Source organism: Sinohyriopsis cumingii, chromosome 10, assembly GCF_028554795.1.
Source record: "Sinohyriopsis cumingii isolate HCF-2022 chromosome 10, ASM2855479v2, whole genome shotgun sequence".
Classification (NCBI taxonomy): Eukaryota; Metazoa; Mollusca; class Bivalvia; order Unionida; family Unionidae; genus Sinohyriopsis; species Sinohyriopsis cumingii.
Window position 1 is genome coordinate 12,130,283 of NC_142970.1, and position 26,264 is coordinate 12,156,546.

Consider the following 26,264-nt stretch of genomic DNA (forward strand, 5'->3'; position numbering starts at 1 on the left):
TTGTACAGAATAATTTGTCCAAATGCGAATTTCATCCACACTTTGGTTCAAGCAGGAATGGTTTGATATTGTTAAATATTGATTGCAGCTTTTTTCATATGTATTGTATTTACTGTATGCGTTATATCTACGCTACTATATATATATATATATATATATATATATATATATATATATATATATATATATATATATATATATATTTATATTCATATATTCGTTCTACTTTGTTTTCTTCTAGACTTTAGTGCAACGTACCAATAATATCTGTCTGGGCAAGAAGACCTCCTCTTTCCGAAGTGTCAAGGTCACTTTCGTATGTCATGATACTGTCAAGAATAGCGGCAGATGCTTCTTTTACATCTTTTTCAAACCGGTCTATTTCGTCGTCGTCAGTCACACCATATGCAATCAGAGTGGTTCTCAGTGGCTGCAAAATCGCAGTGGTATCTGTTACTGGCTCTTCTACGAAAGCAATCCCGCAATTGATCTATAGGTAAAAGAGGGCAAATATTTAATATAGCCTTGGAACTGAGCGTTTCCTTGAAGGGCTCTCAACTTGGCAACCAGATAAGTAAGTAATGGGATCGTATGGAAGAAGTTGAACCAGTATTTACAAATGTAAGAAAATGAATGGTCTTGATTTATAAAGTATTACCAGAAAACAGCAAACTCTAAATAGTTTAGGACTAAATGATGAATAAAATTAAAGAAGTAAAATAACATCCCTGTATATTATGTTGATGGATCACGTGTAATCGGTACCATGTAAGGACGAGAACTGATCATGCAAAGTAGTTTTGAACTATATACATTAAATATATGGAGAGATCTGTATTGGGTTCAAATAAATTTATGACAATTGTCTTCATTCAATCACCAGCTCGTAGAGATAATAAAGCAATTAAAATAAATTTGTATAGAAAAGCGACTGCCAATGACTTTCTTCCCCAAATCTTACAGCCCTCAACCTTCCCAATCAAGTCGAGACGTAAATGTCAGTTATAATTATTCGCCATTGGAAACTATATTTTGAACTAATTTTGTTCCCCTGGCACAACATGGAAGGGAAAGGAGTTAATGACAAAATTTCAGTATCTTAGGTTTTTTCCTGAAACAACACAGTTGGAACACTGTGCCAGAGGCGATTCACCAAACATGTCAAATCTGTCTGTATCCTACAACTCCAACGTTCTTTCACGACAAGACGGAAATGGATGTGTGCTGTTCTGATTGCCGTTTCCCCCAAATCCTGGCACGACAAAGATTCAACAGACGCTCACATTTGTCGTCATAGGTGTATCGTCATTTCTTCGACATACAGTTGATCTCAGATGAACAGCACAGCTTTCTGTACACCTCCATCTAGGAACTGAAAAACAAAAGGACATATCTGATTGTTGTGCCAATATCACGTTTAGAAGTCTTTACAAAATATATAGAGCTCTGTCAACATCTGTCCATTTTCGCACCTTGTACCAGTAATGTTCCGATAAATGAATGCATTATATTTCCCGATACATTAGGAAATGGATAGCCTTTGTCTGCTGATCTGTCCGTATGTCTCTCTGTCCAGCTTTTAATAACGACTACAATCCTAAACCGTATGCTGGTCATTCTACAAACTTGCTGCTTATGTTGCCATCAAGCGATCGGCATTAATAAGACTGGTATACATTTTGGGTCCTGCTACTGGCATCACATGGATACAGTGAATGGTCGAATATAACTACTTGGAAACACGCTGAAGTTGTTTAGAATATCTTAAAGAACTGCAACTGCAATAAATCTACATTCGTCCCCCCAACATATGCTGATGTCACAGATAAAGACATGGTCCTACTGACGTGGGTGGTGGGTACAATTATTTCCCCCATAAGATTCACAAATGATTCTGTATTTGGATGTGTGCTTAATACATCCAAACTAGCTCTTTTCCACTCTTCGTTTTGCCTTTTGATTTTTGCTGAATGCCTGACTAGGTGTCCTCAAATTACAAATTGCACATGCTGCAAGTGTAAGATGAGATACATTTGTACACTCCATGCAGAATTCATGCATGTCCTCCCTTCCTTCGGATTGACTGCATCTGGCTGACCAGGTATTCTTAGATTACAAACTTCGCATGCTGCAAGGAGAAGATGGCTTACATTTTGTACACTCCAGGCACAATTCGTGCATGTCGCCCCTTGCTTTGGATTTCTTACATTTACAATCCAGTGCCACGAGTCAAAAAGTGGAAGGGAAATCAAAATAGACGTCTGTATCAACAAAACATAGATAATGTTTTTGCCCAACTGATGAAATTTAAGAGAGTGAATTGATCATACGTCAAATGTGGCAATGTTACAACTGTTGATTGGAATACTCTATACTATTTGCTTTTGCAATTTTTTTTAATTGTGGACATCCATAGCAAATTATAACCAGCATTTGGTTTGCTGCTACCACCTGCCAAAAGCGATGCGATGGATGGGTATAAATATGTTATAAATGAATATATCTTATATTTGTCGGAAGAGCATACATACTATTTTAACACATTTTTGTTGTGATCCACGAACCATGGTCAAACTGTGTCAGGCAGGGATAGTGATGATGAAAAAGAAAAACCGTGGTGATTTTGAAGAGATGAATCTCTAGTATTGTAGTGTACGTGCTGCCTCTACTTACCCTTGCAGGTTTTGATGGGTTTGATGGTCTCAATGAATGTTTCCACCAGCACAGCGTCTCCTTGATCAATCAGTGTAAAGAATTCGAGGATCACTTGGATGATTTCTTTGCGGTTATGAATCCAATGGTACGTCACACCGTTACTAGCGTGCCACATGATTCCAGAGGGTTTCACCACAATCTTGATAATGAAAAGGATACGATTTGCTGGTTGTGTATTTATTTTATTATTGAAAAGTGACAGAAAGTTAAAGTGGTGGAAATTGAAGATTTCCAGTACGTAATGCTTGCAGACGAAAACGAAACAAGAAAAAGCACTTCACTAGTGGGTTTCTTGGATGGTGGAGAATAAAAAAATATAATATTTAAGGATTGCTATATATTCCCAACCTCGCTAAACGTTCTAGAACTACTGTAGAAATTTCAAATTATGCGTTTAACCTTTTTATCAAGGATATTGTCGAAGTTTGCCATTAGAGATAAATAAGAAATATGACAAATATTACTCAGCTAAAGTGCAATTTACTAGCAAAGATATTATTTTCTCCAGGTATCTACCTTTTATAGAGTCCCAAATAACCCATACTCATAAATAATTATATCCGTCAACGATATCGTTGCATTCTCGTAAACATCATATCAGCAATGGAAACAACTCTTAAAACACTCTTCATTTGCCTGCATTATCTGAACAAACAAATAACTGTCTTACCATTTTCACTTCTTTTTTAAAACATCTGTCAAGGAATTTATTGACTTCTACATCTACGATCTCTTCCAAGCTTGTTTTCTTCTCATCTATGTGAACAACACGGATATCTGGTTCTTGCTTTGGATAAACAATATCTGAGTTGTAAGCGAATGCCACAGTCTCCGGAAAAGCTAGTCCTAGCTCAGACACGATGCTGCGAGTCCATAGTTTGTCGTCCACCAGTTTTGTTAATTTCAGGGAGCTACTCATTGGGCAGTCAAGATATGCCTGTGTAATAGGTAGAATAATCTTGAAGGTATGTCAACATATGCCTGTGCTATATGTAGAATAAACATTTAGGTAAGTTACGATATTCCTGTGTTATAGGTAGAAAAAACTTGAAGGCAAGTCAAGATATACCTGTGTTATATGTGAACAAACTTGAAGGTAAGTCAAGATATGCCTGTGCTATATGTAGAACAAGCTTGAAGGTAAGTCAAGATATGCCTGTATAATAGGTAGTACAATCTTGAAGGTAAGTCAAGATATGCCTGTGTAATAGGTAGAACAAGCTTGAAGGTAAGTCAAGATATGCCTGTGTTATAGGTAGAAAAAACTTGAAGGCAAGTCAGGATATACCTGTGCTAAAGCTGAACAAACTTGAAGGTAGGTCAAGATATGCCTGTGTTATAGGTAGTAAAAACTTGAAGGCAAGTCAAGATATACCTGTGCTATAGGTGAACAAACTTGAAGGTAAGTCAAGATATGCTTGTGTTATAGGTAGTAAAAACTTGAAGGCAAGTCAAGATATACCTGTGTTATAGGTGAACAAACTTGAAGGTAAGTCAAGATATGCCTGTATAAGAGGTAGAACAAAACTGAAGGAAGTCAAGATATGCCTGTGTTATAGGTAGTAAAAACTTGAAGGCAAGTCAAGATATGCCTGTGTTATAGGTGAACAAACTTGAAGGGAAGTTAAGATATGCCTGTGTAAGAGGTTGAAAAAACTTAAAGGTAAGTCAATATACGCCTGTGTTATAGGTACAAAAAAATGAACGTAAATCAAGATATGCCTGTGTAATAGGTAGAACAAGCTTGAAGGTAAGTCAAGATATGCCTGTGTTATAGGTAGAAAAAACTTGAAGGCAAGTCAGGATATACCTGTGCTATAGCTGAACAAACTTGAAGGCAAGTCAGGATATACCTGTGTTATAGGTGAACAAACTTGAAGGTAAGTCAAGATATGCCTGTGTTATAGGTAGTAAAAACTTGAAGGCAAGTCAAGATATACCTGTGTTATAGGTGAACAAACTTGAAGGTAAGTCAAGATATGCCTGTGTTATAGATAATAAAAACTTGAAGGCAAGTCAAGATATGCCTGTGTTATAGGTGAACAAACTTGAAGGGAAGTTAAGATATGCCTGTGTAAGAGGTTGAAAAACTTAAAGGTAAGTCAATATACGCCTGTGTTATAGGTACAAAAAAATGAAGGTAAGTCAAGATATGCCTGTATTATAGGAAGAACAAACTTGAATGGAAGTCAAGAATATATACCAATTATAGTTCCCTGGCGAACCAAATAGATATGTACTGCTTATGATTGTAAACAGACGATACTAGTTGCTTGGAAATTCATGTTCATAAATAACTGTAAAATTATTCAAAATCATGCTAATTCTCCTTTAGAGTTATTTAGGCATAAAAGCCGTTATCAGCTGTTTCTGAATGCTGCGACAAAGCCTGATGGCTGTCCAATGCCAAGTAAACAAGGCTGTCTCGATACCTTGGCAGGTGCAACGTTAGATTGAACCCTCGATCTAAATTCCGGTTGATTACTTCGGGGCCACGTTCCAGAGAATTATGGGAATTGCATTGCAGGGATAACAGTGATATGCATGTTCCTTTTCGAACCGAAATTCTTAAGTATTAGAGTGGCATACAAAGAACGACCTAAATCAAAAATGCATAATTTTAAAAGCAAAGAAAGTGAGAGAAAAATCTTACCTCGACTTCTTTGCCATCATGTCTTTGTCCATTCGTACAAGCCCTGGTGAAAAAGTTGACAAAGTAAGTGACTCTGCGTGGAGGATCATAGGTCTCCAGAACAGACTGACCACCAACACCAAAAGCAATTGCCTTGTGGACGTAAAGCGAATAAAAGCCATCCTTTGTCTCAGATTTCTTCTTCGACAGCCAGGTAGTTGACAAGACCAGGAGCATGTTACCGGGACATTGATTGCAACCTATGTAATGTTTGAATATTATGGGTTTATAAGTATATACAGGTAGTCACATTTATACAGCGTCACCTGGTTACAGAAAGCAGTTTACTAACGAAATAATGGTTAATTCCTGCCTTAAGCTGCCATGTGAATATATCGACATCGACGGCTGTGTGCATGCAAATTAAGTTTTGTTTGATGAGGAATGCGTTGTGAAAGGTAATAGGATGTGAATCGATGTGTAAATATTTCAGATATCGCGTGAAATTACGACTTTCAATTATTCGGGCTGCAAACATCAAAAGTGTCAATAGATCCAATTTGAAATTGCGATATTTTATCATAGATGGTGAAACAATTCGTTGCTGGATGGTGAGAAAAGTAGTTGTGTGATCAAAGCAGAAATGTAAAACAACCTTTTTGCCAGTGTTATATTTAGCTCAATATCTACCTCGGTTATATTTGACTGTAAAATAAAGCTACCTATGAAGAAACAATGATAACTTATGACGAGAAATACAACTTACATTCCTTCTTGTTGGGTTCAATAATCACAAACATCTGCAAAACGTGTAAGGGCAGGTGACATTTTGGTTCATCTATTAGTATGACATAGATTCATGAAATTTCTTTTCATTCATTTCATTATCTCGTCGTCATAGGCCTTTCACATATACAGACTCTCTGTCAAACAACCGATTAACCTAGATAGTGTTTACATTCTGAATAATTGTTTCTTAGCTGAATTCAAAAGCTGACCGAACAGAGAATCAGTCATCTGTTTCGCAGTCATATGTAAGTAGCTCGCGCTCGGCAACGATAGCTTGATCCAGGAACAAGATTACCTAAGTTTGAATAATTATATGTTATATTGTGTACAATGATGTTGATGACCTAAAAAAACAACCAATCACCATTATACCCACACAAGGTCTTGTTATGTCATGTGCAACATATCTTCACATCAAAAATGGCATAATACCTCAAGACAAGAACTACAACACCAAGTAAAACTAAGGTGTTTTGCTCAGTTGAAAACCGGTGTGTGTGGTGGGGATGGACGGGAGGTTTACCTATCACATGGAATACACAAGCGTGGTTATAATGTTAAGTTATAAAAGTAAATAAACTCAATTCTGTTCACAGAAGGATGTGGATGTAAACTGGTTCCTCGAGTGACAGAACTTTATCCAAACACAGCATATTTACACCGACACATGTCCAAGACAAGTGTCTATGGAAAAGGTATTTATCCTAGCCTAGCTACTGTATTTTTATTGTGTTTTTCCAGTTGATATTTTATTGTATTTTATTGTAGTTTCAAGCATCTAATGTCTATAATGCTATCAAATGGGAACCTATCTAATCATGTGAGATGTGTTGTCATAAATACGTGTGTGTGTGTTTAGAATCACTGATGTGTTCATTCTACTGTTTCCATTGCCTATATACTTATTACAACGGTTATATTTAAATTGTTTGAATCATTAAATGCTAAAGAGTTCCTTATAGGTAGTACCTGGCACCCCATTCCCTGCTATACACACGTACACGCATCATGGAAGTGTGGTTGTCCTAGACATAGATAGAAATAGACGGAAACGATATTGCAGACTCTGTCAAAGTGAAAGAAGATTTATATTTCTATTCTGCTGCAATATATTAGATATTGTTGCATCTAATACGACTAAAGGATGTTTTAGACAAATTATTCTAGGTCGGCATGCCAACGCTGAAATAGCGGCTGATAGTATGCCCGCTTCGTGACAAATGATTAGACTGTTATTAATGTTAGCCGATCTAAGATAATTTGCCTAATACATTCACAAATCACATCAGATGTTCAAAAATAAATTTGATATTCCGGTCGATTAAACGTTGTTGATCTTTGTAACAAGATAACCGGGTGGGATATTTCGGATTAACAACAGAACACGTTTTGACGACACAGATATATGGTTTAATGTGGCGATTTATATGAGTAGTGGATGATGAAGATGTGTGCGTATTTATAATCCAAATATTGGATCTATTTAACAAAAAACGCACAGTTTCAAAGATGGAAAAAATGTACAAATAAATTTAGGTCAGTAACCCTAAAACACAGGATAAATGATTTCACAAATGATTCAATAATGGAAAGATGAATATAGTTCACTCAAATAGTAAACAATGTAAGCGTTTACACATAGTAAAAAAAATGTATTCGCTCAGGTAGCGAAATTATGTCACTAAACAAGAACGGATATACAATCTATCCTTCCAGTCCTGAATAATACACTGGGTCTTACTAACCCAAAATTAGCATACAGCTAAAAATACATGTGTGGAGATGCACTCCGTCACCCGTGCACCATATCCGCTCCACAGCTCCCCCGAATCAATTTCACAACCAATATAGACTCCGGACCCTCGGAATACTATGATCACTTGAAACATTAGACCCTCCGGACACTTGAAATATTAGACCCTCCGGTCCCCCTGGTCCTTTGACGGCTCTACAGCTGGGTCACCTTAGTCACTCTTGACATTCCGGACGCTAGACATTAGACGCTCCGGCACCTTAAACGCACCGGACACACGGACGTTTCTACCCTCTGACAACACCGGACACCCCGGATATTCCTACCATCAAAAACTCAGCCCTACAGCTGGAGTTGTGCGAATCCTTTAAGCAGGCCGCTTGCTGACAAAACCATTAGTATTGTCAAGGTCCTTTACATGTAGTAACGTATTTATACCTTTAGAATTTTCGTTATTCTTTATCAAAGGCACCTTGCACGTGTGGCACAGGACGAATCGTACTCACGATTTCGAAATACATAGACCATATTATAATCACCCTCGGGTATCGTTGTACAGAGAAAAAGAAACGAAACCCGAGTACATGTATTTAATTAACAACATTTTCACCATTCCGTGACAATCTTAAATATTCATCTTATCGGTCACTTTCTTTAACATGTTCTGTATGTACTCCAACGGTGACAAGGAGTATACTGAACTTGAGGAATCTATTCATAGAGATCTGTTGGGATCGGACTCTGGCAAAGCAGTCAATGATTACTGATTCGGTTCTCTTTATTGTATTGGCTTTCTTTATTGTATCCTAATCCTGATGAATAAAAGGTCACATTTTGCATGCGAATATCTGTTTTGCGCCGATGTTTGGAAAATCAAATTTCGGGACGCCATATTGGCACGTACTAAGACACAATTCCTGACCGTGCTTTGTTAATAAGACCGTAACGATTTAAGCAAAACCAAACATATCTGATACGGAAGCGGACGGTATCGCAAAACTGGTGTATCAATTCTGCGATTAAATAAACCTGGACCATTTCGTTTTTGAAAAATCAATAAATATCATGAAGAATGATGACTAAACCACACAAGTAGTGGACAATATAATTTTCCAAGGTCATTTGAACTCTCCAAAATGAATGCACCCTAACGTTTCATGCCAAGAGAACAGTTTCGAAAAAAGGAATCATTGCAAAAACTAAACTCGGACTGGTGCAAAGGATGATGTCATCCAAATATTGATTACAATATCGCACCACAAGTTGCATGTATGGCGAACATTTCTAGACTGTAAAATAGAGGTCACAGTGACTAAATGATACATCAAACAACGTGTTACTATCTTATAGTTCTTTGTAGGCAATAATTTCTCATAAAATGCGGTTTTGTCTGGATCTGTGACGCTTAACATGTTCTAGCAATAGATGGCAATCCGTCCATAACATACTGGTTTTCTAGAGAAAAAGAACATGGAAAGACCTCGTGAAAGACCAACGACCCACAGGAAGCTACTAATTTATTATATACGTACAATGTCGATCCGAGACTCGAAATCAATTGGACAGATGTGAGATGTGTGAGTGATCTTTAAGGGCGAACGCCTTAGACCAGTCTGCTATCCGGGGCCCGTTTCTCAGAACCGCATATCCCAAGTAAGGGAAGAAACTTCCTCAATCAGGAAAATCCTTGATCACCAGGGCAAATATAATACATGGTTCTTACTGAGTGTACCTGGTTGGGGCCTCTGGAAGGACTATTTTGCACGTTTTTCGTACTCATGCTCTTCTTTGAAATGTCCAGCGCACATTCGGGAGCATGAAAATAGCAATAGCTGATTGGTTGACACACACTGAAGGAGCCAATCAGCTGCACCATTATGAATGGGCTGGATTGGGACTCTGGTCCTAATTTCCCTCAGTTACGTACATGCAATCGAAACATAGCTTGTTCTTTTCATTGGTAGTACGCAGAGCAGCAGGCTGTGATTAGATTCAGGGGACGACTAGATTTATTGCCAAGAATTTAATAAGTTGCGTAATTTACTCTATGGCTGTGGAACTTTATTAAACTTCCATGAACACAGCTAAACACTAAACTTACGACACGTGGCTTTGTCTTGTCAGCTTCATTTAAAATTGCAAAACGTCTTAGTGAAGAAGGATTTGTTTTTATTGTGTCACACCGGTTAACATAGTATTCTCACAGTAATCCATACAATCATCTCAAAAGACACGAAACATCTAGAACTGTAGAACTGGTATCATAATTTATATTGATCAAACACGCTATCAATTAACATATACAGTTCTTTTGGCTGTATTAATGCGTTGAAAATTTCAATTTATGTGTAAAATGCTCAAATATTTTGTTTATGAGCACTAAACATGACATACCGTAAGCTTTCATACCCATTTCACGAGATTAGTAAATATTAACTGATGTATAATTTTATTCAGAGAACGGCACAAAGTTCGTACAAAGTAACTAATATATGAAGAGTCGGCATCTCTGGAGACGGGTATCATTAGGCTAGAATTTCTTCACAGTCTGGTTAATATACAGGGCCGGCCTTAGGCCGATTGAACCATTTAGACCAATCGGATCCCGCGCTCAAAGGGGCGTTAGTAATTTTTAAAGAAAGATATCTATAGAAAGTAATTTTAAAGCGATGGAAGAAACTTTTAAGTTCAATATCATATCAAACTTGTTTAAACAGTTATGTCCAGATGTCGTGCTTAAAGGGGGTTCCAGGGATAATTCAGGGGTCACCGCCAACTGATCAAAAATCGGGTACCACGTTTTCCAAGGCCGGTGATGTTAGCATATGCAAACTAGATACAAATTTATAAAATAACCTTCAGTTAGAGTGGACATGCATTCCACAGGGGAAGAGAGCATACAGATGGTAATATCATCCTTTGACGCAGTCCTTGGCTGACTTGTTCTATCCACAGTTTCGGGATATCCAGTCTCGTATAACATATACTGTAGGGACTCGTAGTACTTCATGACGTATTTGTCCTCAGGTGGAATGGGTATACCTATAAAAAAAAACATATGTAACAGACGGAATGTTTCTATTATTTAAAATAATTGATGACAGTTCGATAAACAATATAATGTATGACGTATATGACCACCAAAATTAGTACACTTATCAAAAGTCTGTTTAAGCGTGTGCATATTTGACAATAGGAACAAAATCAAGTTAAAGTTAAAACTAACAAGGTTCGTCGAAGCTATCAGCTGATTGGAGACACATGTACGTGTTACCTACTGACAATTTCAGGGGTGGATTTGCAAGTTTGACATAATTAGAAGTTTTATATACTACAGGCAATTGCGGAGATAATATTGAGTTACCGCAAATGAAATAATAGGCCCAGTATAGTACATCCGTACAGAGGACGATGTGATTGATGCAATTGCAATTCATCAAATGATTTTGGATACATTTTTCATAAAGTATTTTGCCTTGATTTTAATTTTATATTATTTGGCGTAAATACATTATCATTTCAGAATAAATCTATAGTCTCAAGACAAGTTAGGGTTCTCCAACAGTTTTCTAAGTCCTAAAATATCTACAATTTTCCAACGTTCTTTCAACTGTCAACGGTGTATCAGTTAAATTCGAACTATACGATATTAAAGGCCTTGGAAAGTTTGAATCGGAAGTCAAGAAGTTGTTGCGCAAGCAAATAGATTACGCAGCGTCTGAAACCCAGGTTTCTCGGGTATGTACATTAGCATATATCAGGTTTAAGCGTCCATATAGCAGGACATAGTTATCTAGTTTAATTCTTGATATGAATTAATTTTGTAACTTATTTAGTGTTAACTCTTAATTTATTTGTCTCGCTATAACAAATTTCAAAATTTAACAAATTGTAAGATACATACAGCTAATACTGCAATTTCAGCACTTACATGTAGAACTTCAACTTCTCGTATTATTCCAAAAGAGTAATTTCTTAACTTCTGTATTTCATCAAGGGTCCTTTTTCATGACATTGAAATATTTAATTTTAGAGATCAATTAATTTAGTCACTTATTTAGTTTTTGCTCTGGATTTATTTGTATCGCAATAACAATTTTCACTTTTTAAAATATTTTAAGACACGTAGCTAATACTGTAATTTCAGTGCATAAATGTAGAACTTCAATTTCTCGTATTATTCCAAAATAGTAATTTTTTAACTTCTGTATTTCATCTAGGATCCTTTATCATGACCTTGACATATTTCTATATTCACCATTTAGCTCTTGTCCTCTGAGAAAATGTGTTTGTATCTTCCAGTTGTACAAATGTAACTGAGTTCTCTCTGAGGTCTCGATGCATTGTCGTTATACAGTTTGGTTTGGGTATTCAATGGTGACATTTTCACCACATATCGCCTCTTTCTGATTTATTTATATGTGTTCATTTTGATGAGCGTATTTTCCCTTCACATACAACGCTTTTACTACCACAAGTTTTTGCGGTGATGTGATAATAATAATTCTCTCCTTATATCACAAATATTCAGTTATATAAATGTACGAGTAAACTTGAATACCTATCTTCAACTATCACACTTTCCTGGACTCAAACCTTCAATCTGCGAACTTCTGTGTTTGAAACGCGATTCAAGGGATACAACTCCTGAACAGTTGCAGTACAACTAACTCTTGTTAATATTATCTGCTAGAATTTCAGGCGACAAAGTCGTTTTCAGCTTAACATTGCCCAAGATTGTATATTACGCGAATAAAAAGAATCCTTTCAATGGTATCCCCCCTATCCACACATTCATTAAGTAATAATAAACAGATACATAAAGTAATATTTTCCCCTGCATATCAGTGACTGCAAGCAAATATGAAACTCGAACGTTCAAGAAAATAACCGAATGTCAGACCTGAAATCAAAGTTCACATCTCCACCGCCGTGAAGAGTTTCCCTGAATGTAAGTGATTTGGGAATTTTCGGTGTATTGCTGTTTATTTTGTTTTGATTTTGCGTCGTGAATCAATGTGTATAGTAAGCATAAAGAGGTCCCATCATGTCGTACGTTTGAACCAGTTTATGGCATAATGTGTCTTTAGCAAATAAACAGTCAGCAGTGTTTCGTTTTAACGTATTAAGTTGTGAAAGAGAAATAAAGCGCCATTCGGTTAAACACGTTACAATTGTTTTGGTGTCAGAAGTGGGAGCCAGCTGTAATGTTCTGAGGCAATCATTGAGGTCACCGCTGATTGAACTTACGTTCGCTTTATTAGAAAGGCTTAGCAAAGAGCGCAAGAGAAATAAATAATTTACAAATTACTAGAAACAATGGGAATGAAAATGAACCACAAATCTAGAGTTGCAACTGTTGACATCGTTGATGATGAAGAGAGGTTAAGGTTTTCAGAGAATGATTGTGATAATACACCATTGTAGAGGTTGGTACATGTAGGTCATATTGAAATGGAGTGGATTAATTAGGGAGTAAATATTAAGTAAAGTCAGTGCAGATAAGTAAATATCGGATTTTATCCCTGATAGAGAACAAGGTAAAGAGAACATGAAAGAAAGAAACTTGCAGACAGAAATTGATTCCACAAACAGCAACGATCAGCGGAGCCAGTTCAAGGAAAAAAACAGAAGGTGCTGCTGGAGATGGAGCTGGGGGGTGGGGGTGGGGGGTGGGCGAAAAACCAGGAGGCAGAATGTCCGTATTATGCTTCACTGCAAGAGTTTGCATCCATAATTGTCGATTCAATTCAACAGTATAATAGATCTATCGATGACAGTATTACGGAATTAGCTCATGTTGAAAACAAAACGGAAATCCAACGGAATACGTATCTCATCCACAGCGCAGTATTATAGAAAGACAAACACGATTTAATCAGACTAGATGAGATAACAATACAGCTCTTAATACTGGTCTCGACTAGATGAGATAACAGTACAGCTCTTTATAGTAGTCTCGACTACATGAGATAACAGTACAGCTCTTCATACTAGTCTCGACTAGATGAGATAACATTACAGTTCTTCATACTAGTTTCGACTAGATGAAATAACAGTACAGCTCTTCATACTAGTCTCCAATAGATGAGATGACAGCACAGCTCTCCATACTGGTCTGGACTAGATAAGATAACAATACAGCTCTTCATACTAGTCTCGACTAGATGAGATAACAGTACAGCTCTTCATACTAGTATGCCCGGTCTCGAGTAAAGCAGCCATGAAAATCTATAACATGTTGCACAGAGTAATAGTTAAAAGAAATATTTGAGTGGGATAAACATAGTAACCAATATGAAGAAACTATAAATAGCAGATGCAGATATAGAACTAATCTTTACGTGACTTCGGAATGAAGAGATACCATCCAACATTCAACACTGAAATGGCGATGCAGAGTCCAGAAGCAAGACATTATAAGCTATGGTGGGATTCTTTAAAATTTCTTAGTGATTTGTTGTATGTCATAAGATGAATGGCACGGGTACCCTTTTACAGTTGACTTTACCTATATGTCTAAGAACAGACTTCCTTATGCACAGCCGTATAATGAGTGGTTACACGGGTATGACGAAAAACAGGGAGAAGACACAACATACATTCTATTGGTTTAAAAGAATAGAGACAATAATTACTGGGTAATGGAATGTGATATGTGCGCTACGATAAAACACCCGCATAAAACACCATGTGCACCGTTGGGGATATTCGAGTTGGATCGCCATTTCACAGGTTAGCTGTGAACATATTAAGAATTTTAATTAGAAACCCAAGAGAAAACCATCACGTTGTAGGAGTAACATTTCATAGTTCAAGTGTTCCCAATACCAGATCAAGCTATTGATAGTGTGCTCAGACAATACTGAAACAGGTAATTACAAAATAAAGGTGTCCTATATACATGCATTCAAATCAAGCTAGAACTTTGGAGAGTGGCATTTTTCAGAGATATTCAAAATGCTGGAAATCAAGTAAAAACGAACCACGACTACAAACCCAAAGCATTATGCCGCAGACATGTAGAATGATGGCCCAACCAGTCACATTATCCTGACAGAAGGCTGACCAATCCTAACGCTAACCTCTTAATGCTAATCGCTTAGTGAGGCAGCTGCTAGCACCATTTTTTAAAAGTCTTTGGTATGACTTGGCCGGGGTTCGAACCCGCGACCTCCCGCATGCAAAACGGACTTCTCTAACTACTATTCTACCGGAGCGGCCAGGCCGTCATTATGAGGAAAATCGAATCATCAATGGAAGTATAAAAGAAGAGTGGTATGATAATTGGTCCGAAGAAATAATCTGCAATAAATAAATATCTATAGTATGTGTAATATAGTATTTATAATAGATTGTAAATGTTATTTAGTTACTAACATTTTAAATACTAATTTTCTATATGATCGTACGTTTGCAGTGTAACAACTGGGCCATTTTTGTAAAAACGAACGCGTAAATTCTTTCATAGTTTCCTGACTGAGATGTACTCTTACTAACGTAAACTTCTTGGGATTTGACTGCAGGAAATTAGTTCTTGAAAGGCCATGCGGACCCAGTTCTTGTTTATGAAATGAGGTTATTTTAGAATGAAAATTCACTCAAATTTGTCTTATGTCTAAGTTGTCTATAAAGGAGATTTTTGCTTGAGAATATGATGGTATTCCTAGTTGCAACATCAGTTGGAGGACATTTAGTTGTGTTTAATTGAGAAGATTCATTTTTAATTCGATCATTCATTGGAATTACAAGGTGCTTCGACTATTAGAGCTTAAGGGCTATTTTGGAATTTCTGTGAACTCATTAAAAGACGTTATGGGATTATGTCAGAGTGGCTCATCAACAGTACAATAGTGAGTTCCATACGATCTACCAATGGAACTCATTTAGATTAATCGATACATTTTGACTTGATGAAACATTTAGAACTGTTTAGGTTTTAATTCACCATACTGTATGTTATTTTTAAATTTTGACTTTGCATTTTAGGAAAACAAATTGTATTTTAATTTTACAAAACGTGTTGGTTTTGGCTCTTTTCTGCTACTCAGTTCAGAACCCAGTTGTAACAGTAACAACAACTCGTACTTTCTACTGAAAGAAAGAGATATCTTAGAATATTACCAGGAGACAACAGCTTAATATTGGGATGAAAGAAAAATGCTCCTCCATCCAGTTTACCTCCCCCAGTAGTAATATTAGTACCCATACTCCCACCTCGTGGACGGGGGTACTAACGTGAGCCTATGTGTGTCAATGGAGCAAGTGGGGTGTGATTTAGACCCGGCGCTTTTGTTTAGCATAATATCAACAATTTGAACATGTTCCTTGCATATAATGAATTAAATTGAGTAGTCCCCTTATTTAATACCGGAAGTATGGCAAATGATTGTAGAAATAGTGGTAAACTCTCGTTTACCTTTCTCTATCAGATATTTTCGTTTAGATCGTCCGCCATATTAGTTCAAATAATGACTGCTTCCGTTCTCAGTCTCGTTTGTTTGTTTGCCATATAAGGACATTGAGGCCTTATCTGGAAACGTAAACAAATCGTAGTACAAATATGGCGCGGTTTGGGTCAGAAATTCTGAGCATTAAAAGTAAATACGGTTTACCGGGAGTCTGAAATTCCACCAAGAAGCCATTATTTGCCACTTGATTGACAAGAAGATGTATTTGTACTGCTACACACTGGATTTAGAAAGTCATTGACTTTGCCTTTTCTCAACAAAAACTGGATATTGCCATTAATGTAAGTATCCGTTCACGTCTTTGCGCGTTAAGTCATTCAACAATTATTAACATAGCGTAGAATATCAAAATATGGTCTGGCGAGCCTTATTTAGAAAAGGGGTCACGGCGAGAGTCTCACGTTATCTGCCATGGCGGACACGATGAGGTTAGTCTAACTATGCCAATTTATTTTATCGTGTAAGGGCTTAAAAAATTAAAAATAAGCCAAACTTCTTTCACAACATGATTACACTTATGTAATAGATTTCTACACTATTTGTTTTTCTGACTTTAATGATGAGTTGTTTTGTGTTCCATTACATGATATGGGATCAGTTTGTAGCCTCAACCACAACAAATCAAGTTGAGGCTACGATATCGTAGCTACCCCCCAGTATATCTCTTCCATCACAGCTCATGAGTCAACACATGGCAGAACAGAGACTGATTGAGGACAGTACCACAACTTAAAGCTTGCAAGATCTTATAGACGAATATATACCGGTAATGTCCTAACGCCCTCCCAGGAAGATTCTAAGGTAGACAATACATGCTCAGAATCACATACTTTACCAGACGACAGTGTTTTCCACCAACAGCTGTGGCCTCGCTGGTAAGACTGCAATTACCGTAAAAGCGACACGAGACACAGACACAACAGAATGTCATCAAAAACAAGGCCTTGGAACTAAGTAACACATCCTTGCAGAAACCAGCAGAGGGTACAAGAAATGTCACAGGGGCTATGTAAGAAATTAATGCTAGAATAACCAAGACCATCCAAACACTGAACCAGTCATGGCTCAAGTCGCCAACAGTCGCACTCCCATCAAGGAGAGCGATGCCAGTCGCAAAGGAGAAAGGAATGACCACAACATTAGCAGATTATGATGATAATTGTAGCAGAAATGGTTTTATTTAAAAGTCTGGTTTCTTTGGTGTCACAAATAAATAAAGACATTGTAAAACAGAGGCGACAATTTTTTTAGAGGTACGTGTTTGCGAGGACGCTTCACATCAAGCAGAGGGTAGTGTAACAGACTTATGTTTTTAGTCTTTACGGTAACTGATGACGGTTCGTGAAACACTATATTGTATGACGTATGAGATTAGCACAATTACTACACACAGTCTTGCAGCATGTTCATGTTTCAGATATGAAGAGAAAAGTTATAGCTAATGGCTAGAAAGGGTCGCGGGGCCCCGAGTGGCCGAGTGGTCTAAAGCGCTCTCCGTTACGGATCACTGCCATCTCACCAGTGTCTGCGTGGGTTCGAGTCTAGGATTCGGCCAATGTGGGCATGTGAAAAAGCTTGTCAGTAGCTTCTCGTGGGTCGGTGGTTCTTCCAGGGGTTTTCCCGGGTTCTTCCTCCACCATTAATACTGGCCGCCATACATAGCCTATCGTATACTGAAAAATGGCGTTAAAACCCCACAACAACAACAACAACAACAAAAAGGGTCTCCACAGCTACCAGCTCATTACACAATGTGAACAGTTGTACGCTTGGTTTACAAGTTTTTGCATTACACAAGATGTTTGATAGATAAGTGGTGATTGCGGCGATAAAAATTTGGCTACCGCATATGAGATGTAATAGTTGTATCAGATTGTTATTGAAAAAACTGGGCTTCTTTTAATACATGAATGCTTTTAGCCTCCGCAGATGGCGGCCATTACTGTCGGTTGCTCACTGACCATGCGCAGGATATACCCGTATAGTACATCCGTACGGAGGGCAATGTGAGCTACTAAACTGCGGTTCAGCGACATATTTTGGATAAAATTTAAATAAACTATTTTCCCATGATATTTTTCACCGAATGTGTTTGCTTGATTCTAAATAATTATCCATTTTTTTAAATAGATTCTTAGTCGCAATACGGGTTAGGGTTTTTCACGAATTTACATACTTTTCCAATATCCTAAAAATTTTCCAACGGTCTTCCAACTTTCAACGGTTTATTATTTAAATTCCAACTATACGATATTTAAGGCCCTGGATAGTTCGAATCGGAAGCCAGCCATCCGTTGCGCAAGCACAGAAATTATAGAGTATTTGAAAAGTAAACAGGTTTAAGAGTCAATGTAAGACATTGTTATCTACTTTAATTTAGATTTCAATTATTTTTATGTTTTAGTCAGTGTTTATTCTCTACCGCATTAACAACTTTCACCATTTATCAAATTGTAATACACATATAGCTAATACTATAAATTCAGTATTTAAGTGTAGAACTTCAACAAATAGGATGTAAGTAAATGTGTCTGTGGTTCTTGTATTAAATTTTGAATGAAGAAGTATCATATGGGCAAACTGTTACACATGCATATTTTCTCCAACGTTTATTCTTGGCAATACAAAAGTGTACTGTTACGCAGTATGTACTCTGGAAAGTTAGCTAGGTGATTACAAAACGAGAAAGCTTGAACTTGAAAAGAAACGAGGTTTTTAAGCGGATTGTTTTCTTGCAAGTTGAATGAGCATTGATAGGAATGTTGTAGTTCGCTTTATATATTGTAACTAATAGGATTGTATATCAGGTTAGGAAAATAAACAATGTGTTCAGTATTGATAAGTAACATCGTGTGTATGTGTGTGTATGTATGTGTGCATGTGTGTGTGTGTGTGTGTGTGTGTGTGTGAGAGAGAGAGAGAGAGAGAGAGAGAGAGAGAGAGAGAGAAACATGAAAAAAGAAAAACAAGCTTTCAGCTGATGCCCATATTTAAATTCTGTATTTGCCTAGAGTAACAAAGGTGACAGCTGTAGTACTGGTAGCAAAAAGAGTAACGATGGCCTTAGCTGTAGTGGTTATGGTATTGTTACCTTCACGGAAGGGTCCAAGATTTACATTGGTTGACCATTCCTTATATGACCCAGTCCAGGTGCTGTACCTTTCAGGTGTTGATGTAATTTGAATGGTGTTTAACAACTGCCTCTCGTCGTTATTTTCAATTGCCTCATTAGCATTGGTTTTGTCATCCAACTTCAGTTCGTAAGGGACTGGATGTAAAGAAAAACTAAACCATTTAATGACTTGGCGTTTAATGTCCATTAGAACCCTGAAAGACTGTGCGATAAGCACAAAAATGTGATCATAGAGGAATATACAACAATAATGTTATAAAGTATGGGATAGGAATGCACCCCCATCAGGTTAAAAATAGTTCAGAAAAAATGATAGTCTTTATTGACTAAAACGTATCATGAAAACCATGAACAAATAAATTTTATAAGGTAAACTAAAAGTAAAGGGTGCTTTTACAGAGACTGTGTCATTTGGGTAGTTCTTTATACTTATGTATAACTAGTTTTAATTAAAGAAGTAAAGTAAAATTGAGTACAAAATATGATCGTAGAAATACACATAATACAATAAATGGACACAATCCCGCAATGGGCTTTTGCTGTTGTAGGGTTTAACGCCATTTTTCAGCACAAGATAGTCTATACATGGCGGCCAGTATAAATGGTGGAGGAAGAACCCTGGAAAACTCAGGGAAGAACCACCGACCCACGAGAAGCTACTGGCAGGCTTTCCCAGTACCCACGCTAGCCGAGCCTTGGACTCGAACCCACGCAGACAGAGGTGAGATGGCAGTGATCCGGAACGGTGAGCGCTTTAGACCACTGGGCCACTCGGGGCCCTCCCGCAATGGGAAGGGTCACACTATACTACGGAGTCATGATGTAGGAAGGAGTTTTGTGTGTGTGTGTGTGTGTGTGTGTGTGTGTGTGATTTGGATTTTTAACGTAGCTTTAACAATGTTTCAGTCATATCGCTACGATGTCTGCAGTGTGGAAGTTTTTAGTGATGTCTAGCGCTGGGGCATCATGCCGCAGACATGTAGCATGATGTCCCACCCAGTCACATTATCCTGACACCGGGACCACCAGTCCAAACACTAACCTCTTAATGCTGAGCGCCAAGCGAGGCAGCTGTTAGTACCATTTTTGCAAGTCTTTTGGTATGACTCGGCCGGGGATTGAACCCACGACCTCACTCATCCGAGGCGGACGCTCTAACCACTAGGCCACCGGAGCGGTCTAAGGAGTTTTGTAGCAGGTGTCATAATATAAGAAGTTTTATAGTACGGGTATGATGAATTAAGGAGCGTTATAAGAGGCGTAATGATATACTGAGGAGCTTTACATGATTGACTATGATATACTGAGAACCTTTATGGAACTGACCATGATACACGGAGGAGCTTTATAGAACGGGCCATGATAGAATAAGGAGCTTTATAAGACTGACCATAATATACTGAGGAGCTTTATAGAACGGACCATGATATACAAAGGATCTTTATGGGACTGATCATGATATACAGGAGCTTTATAGGACTGACCATGATATACAGTGGCTTTATGGGACTGACCATGATATACGTGGAAGCTTTATAGAACGGGCCATGATATACTGAAGAGCTTGATAGAACGGATCATGATATAATACGGAGCTTTATAAGACTGGCAATGATATACTGAATAGATTTATAAGACTGACCATGATATACCGAAGAGCTTTATAAGACTGACCATGATATACTGAAGAGCTTTATAAGACTGACCATGATATACTGAGGAGCTTTAAAGGACTGACCATGATATACTGAGGAGCTTTATAGGACTGACCATGTTATACGCAGGAGCTTTAAAGGACTGACAATGATATACTGAAGAGCTCTATAGAACGGGCCATGATATAATAAGGAGCTTTATAGGACTGACCGTGATATACTGAGGAGCTTTATAGGACTGACCATGATATACTCAGGAGCTTTATAGGACTGACAATGATATACTGATGAGCTTTATAAGACTGACCATGATATACGTGGGAGCTTTATAGAACGGGCGATGATATAATAAGGAGTTCTATATGAATGACGATGATATACTGTGGAGCTTTATAAGAATGACCATGACCTTTTGAGGAGCTTCATAAGACTGAACATGATATACGTAGGAGCTTTATAAGACTGGCCATGATATAATGAACAGTTTTATATGACTGACCATGATATATGGAGGAGCCTTATAGGACTGACCGTGATATATGGAGGAGCTTTATAGGACTGACCATGATATATGGAGGAGCTTTGTGGGACTGACCATGATATATTGAGGAGCTTTGTGGGACTGACCATGATATACTGAAGAGCTTTATAGGAATGACCATGATATACTGAGGAGCTATGTGGGACTGACCATGATATACTGAAGAGCTTTGTGGGACTGATTATGATATACTGAGGAGTTTCATACTTAAGAATATTATATTGAGGACCACAGTACAGTAATATACCTGATTCAATGGAGACCACTGTTTGATGTATTGGAAAAGACAGGTTATCGGGGAAAAAAGGCTCATGTACGACCTTCACTGGAGCCTTTCCCTCTAGTTCTGGCGGCCTTTCGTAATTAGCAACAGCGACTTTAACGTCCATCTTGTCAGACTGCTTTCCTAGATTAAATTATTAATAAAGAACGTTTATAACAAAATGAAACTGATCGGGCAATGTTTACCCACGCTGAATTTTCATGTAACTGTGAACAGCGCATAATGTATTGTCAGATCATGGTCTACACAGCTTTTTCTAGTCATCATATAAAAGCAACAACATAAAACCCGATCTTCTTGTCTATCATGAAAGGGAAATTTGGGTGTGTCTTGTTGACAGTTGTACATGGTGTAGGTGGAAACAAAGGTTTATTTCTTAAGGATACCAATGTACATGGTGTAGGTGGAAACAAAGGTTTATTTCTTAAGGATACCAATGTACATGGTGTAGGTGGAAACAAAGGTTTATTTCTTAAGGATACCAATGCGGAGTGCATAATATCGCCTGTGAATTGTTATGATTGCATTTGTATCACACTAAGAAAAGCAGGATCACTCAGGGTACTATGGCACAAGTTTTCACCCTTGTATTGATGTTATATGGTGGTATGTCGTAGTTAAATAAATTGATTTATGTTAAAGATATATGACTTTTTAATACGATATTTTAGCTCTTGCTTTTCCGGTAATTCTCAGCAATTCATCATATATAAGAAATTTTGCAGACATATCATCATAATAAATATGAAATTTTATATTCTAAAAATCTGCCTTGAGCAAGAGACCCAAGTGAGTACATATTACTTCGCATGGCACATCTAACCGATCGCATGATATGTTCACCAAATAATATATGTAACCATGTTGCATTGCAAACCAACAAGTTTTCGTCCAACATCGAAACAAAAGTATGTTTTGTTCAGCTGAAGTTGCAAGTTCTGTTACGAAGGGTTTTCTTCGACAAAGTTGTGTGAAGGTTCAACTATATTTTTTAAAAAAATGTGCCCATGTTTAATGATGGATAGGCATCCTTTATATACGTGTAACAAATATTTAAACTCTGACGTTAATAACGTTAAATTTGGTGAAATTCGCCTGAGCAGCAATTATTTTATTATTATTATTATAATAATTATTATTATCATTATTATTATTATTATTATTATTATTATTATTATTATTATTATTATTATTAATACTAATAGTAATAATATTCTTATTGTTGTTGTCAATATTATTATTATTATTATTATTATTATTGTTCTTGTTCTTGTTCTTGTTAGTAGTAGTAGAAGTAGTAATATCATAGTTATTTTATTTATTATTAAGACTTTAAATCAATTTTATCAACATTGCAATGGTTACACGTACAGCTGACAGTGTTTGTATTTTGATGTTTAAGAATGCAAACATTTTAGTTCGTGGAGTTGCAGCATACCTGAAAGAACCCCCCCCCCCCCCCGAAAGAATGAACATAAAAGTAAAGAAAAATGTACGAAAAATCTGCATATTGCAGTATCGATAAAATCAGTGGCAGATGGGGCAGTGCTTATCGATAGACAACCCCTGTTTCGGACAGCGATAAACATTCACAGAAAATATTAACATTGCTGACACTAGTATTTAATGAGACAAGACGGGAACTGTTCACACTCCTATATGTGTATGCTTGTGTTTTCCAGTGTACAACATCGGAACAGGATAGTTCTATCCTACCTCACTCATGACCTCAATCATGAGTCGTCGACTAGTTTAGTCTGTTTCTGTTTTAACCATAATGTATACAGAGTGATATACACTTCCAAATTTCCGTAGCCACTTGAGGATTCGTTAGCAAAATCAATATAAACATGAATTGCAAGAGATGTACGAAGTAATATTAGAGTAGTTAGCAGTGGCTATTGTTAAATGTCAGTCAGTCCCCTTTTTTACTGATTGGCTTAGAGACATTTACGGTTTCTGTAGTGCAATTGCAAGTTAAAAAGTTATTTTTGTAATTGCTAATAAAATATTATTCTCACTATTGCTCTTCAATCGAGTACTACTTCATTAGTTTTTCTGTCTTGACTAAACATATGGATAACATTCTCTTTTTCTGTGTGAAATATTCACATTTGTGGCATTGCTCAAATTGTCAGCAATTGAGATTTAGGACGCTTGAAGCTTGTTAGTTGGCCAATTCAAGGTTACACTGGACGTTTTCTGTGCAAACTCGACTTATTATTCTCTATATTAATGCGACAAAATTTTCAGTATATGATTAGCAGTTTGAAGGGTACGTGAGAATTCACACACACACACACACACACACACACATAGACACACACACAGTTTTGATTATATCCTCATTTTTCCTTCCGAAAGGTAGGAAAAAGAATCAGTTGAATCCATTTGTGTGCCTAATTGAATCCATTTGTGTGCCTAATTGAAAGGTAGAATCTTTCCACATTTTCAGATAAAGAACATTTTTCAGACACACGGCTAAACCACGTTTCTCATGTATAATTCTGTCCCTCAGGCAGAATTTGCCAATGATGTTAAAGGTCATGTGACTTTCAAAATATTTATTGCCAATTTCATAATGATGGTACGTGTACTCATGCCAGATAGACATGAACTCCTAGCACATTAGCTCTAGCAAAGACCAACAAGTCAAGACCTAGAACATCATGAGCATGCAAAACCAGCAAAACATGACATGTCAGAACATCAAGAATACACATGACTAGCAAACATGATATCTTATCACATCAACAGTAGACATGACTAGCAAACATGATATCTTATCATATCAACTGTAGACAAAACAGAGCCTCATAGCACATCAACAGTAGACATGTCTAGCAAACATGATATCTTATCACATCAACGGTATACATGACTAGCAAACATGATATCTTATCACATCAACAGTAGGCATGACTGGTAAAACACGACCTCATAACACATCAACGGTATACATGTCTAGCAAACATGATATCTTATCACATCAACAGTAGACATGACTAGTAAAACAAGACATCTTAGCATATCAACAGTAGACATGTCTAGCAAACATGATATCTTATCACATCAACAGTAGACATGACTAGTAAAACACGACCTCATAACACATCAACGGTATACATGTCTAGCAAACATGATATCTTATCATATCAACAGTAGACATGACTAGCAAACATGATATCTTATCACACCAACAGTAGACATGACTAGTAAAACACGACCTCATAACACATCAACGGTATACATGTCTAGCAAACATGATATCTTATCATATCAACAGTAGACATGACTAGTAAAACACGACCTCATAACACATCAACGGTATACATGTCTAGCAAACATGATATCTTATCATATCAACAGTAGACATGACTAGCAAACATGATATCTTATCATATCAACAGTAGACATGACTAGTAAAACACGACCTCATAACACATCAACGGTATACATGTCTAGCAAACATGATATCTTATCATATCAACAGTAGACATGACTAGCAAACATGATATCTTATCATATCAACAGTAGACATGACTAGTAAAACACGACCTCATAACACATCAACAGTAGACATGACTAGCAAAACAAGACATCTTAGCACATCAACAGTGGACGTAAATAGCAAAGCAGGACCTTTAGCACATCAACAGTAGACATGACCAGTAAAACAGGACCTCTTAGAATATCAAAAGTAGACATGACTAGGAAAACAGGACCTCTTAACACATCAACAGCATACATGTCTAACAAACTAGGACCTCATAGTACATTAGCATTTGTCAAGACCACCAAACCAGGAACTGCTAGCACACCAGTGTTAAACCTGGAAACCTATTATAAAGTTATACCATAGATTCCGTGGAATGGAACAACAAATGTGAAGATAGGGCTGATTTTAGAAATCTTTGAAGCAACAAGGAGCAAAGATAGTTTTATCTAGAATACATTTGATGCATTGAGAATATATATGATGCATTGATACAATTGAACGTCTTTTACGTGTGTGTGTGTGTGTGTGTGTGTGTGTGTGTGCGTGTGTGTGTGCATTTGTTTTCTTCTGGGACTTAACATCACTCAATTGAGTTACTGAAGTATGCTTCCTTGCCCCATTTTTTTTTTTATTTTATTCGGTTCCTCTTTAATGTCGGCCGTTTTCTTTTCCAATTTCTGGGTGTGTGTCTGTGTTTTGTTCAAGCTAATTTCTTGTATCATTTTAATTCTTTATCACCTGTTCTTGGCATCGATCTGTATCAATTGTCGTGTGAATATTGATCGAATATTGA

At 37.1% G+C, this 26,264-nt stretch overlaps 1 protein-coding gene across 1 annotated transcript in view; it reads right to left on the minus strand.

Annotated features, from left to right (window-relative positions):
* LOC149789604 (carnosine synthase 1-like) overlaps positions 1–26,264 on the minus strand; it is a 39,049-nt gene that overhangs the window by 10,690 nt on the left and 2,095 nt on the right. The window contains exons 2-9 of the mRNA XM_089971621.1: positions 21,937–22,095; positions 19,452–19,628; positions 10,746–10,931; positions 5,369–5,607; positions 3,386–3,652; positions 2,674–2,854; positions 1,284–1,372; positions 259–490 (exon numbers count right to left, since the gene is read on the minus strand). Of these exons, the coding sequence (XP_089827747.1) occupies positions 259–490; positions 1,284–1,372; positions 2,674–2,854; positions 3,386–3,652; positions 5,369–5,607; positions 10,746–10,931; positions 19,452–19,628; positions 21,937–22,078 (1,513 nt within the window). The 5' untranslated portion in view covers positions 22,079–22,095. The remainder of the gene's footprint in view (positions 1–258; positions 491–1,283; positions 1,373–2,673; positions 2,855–3,385; positions 3,653–5,368; positions 5,608–10,745; positions 10,932–19,451; positions 19,629–21,936; positions 22,096–26,264) is intronic.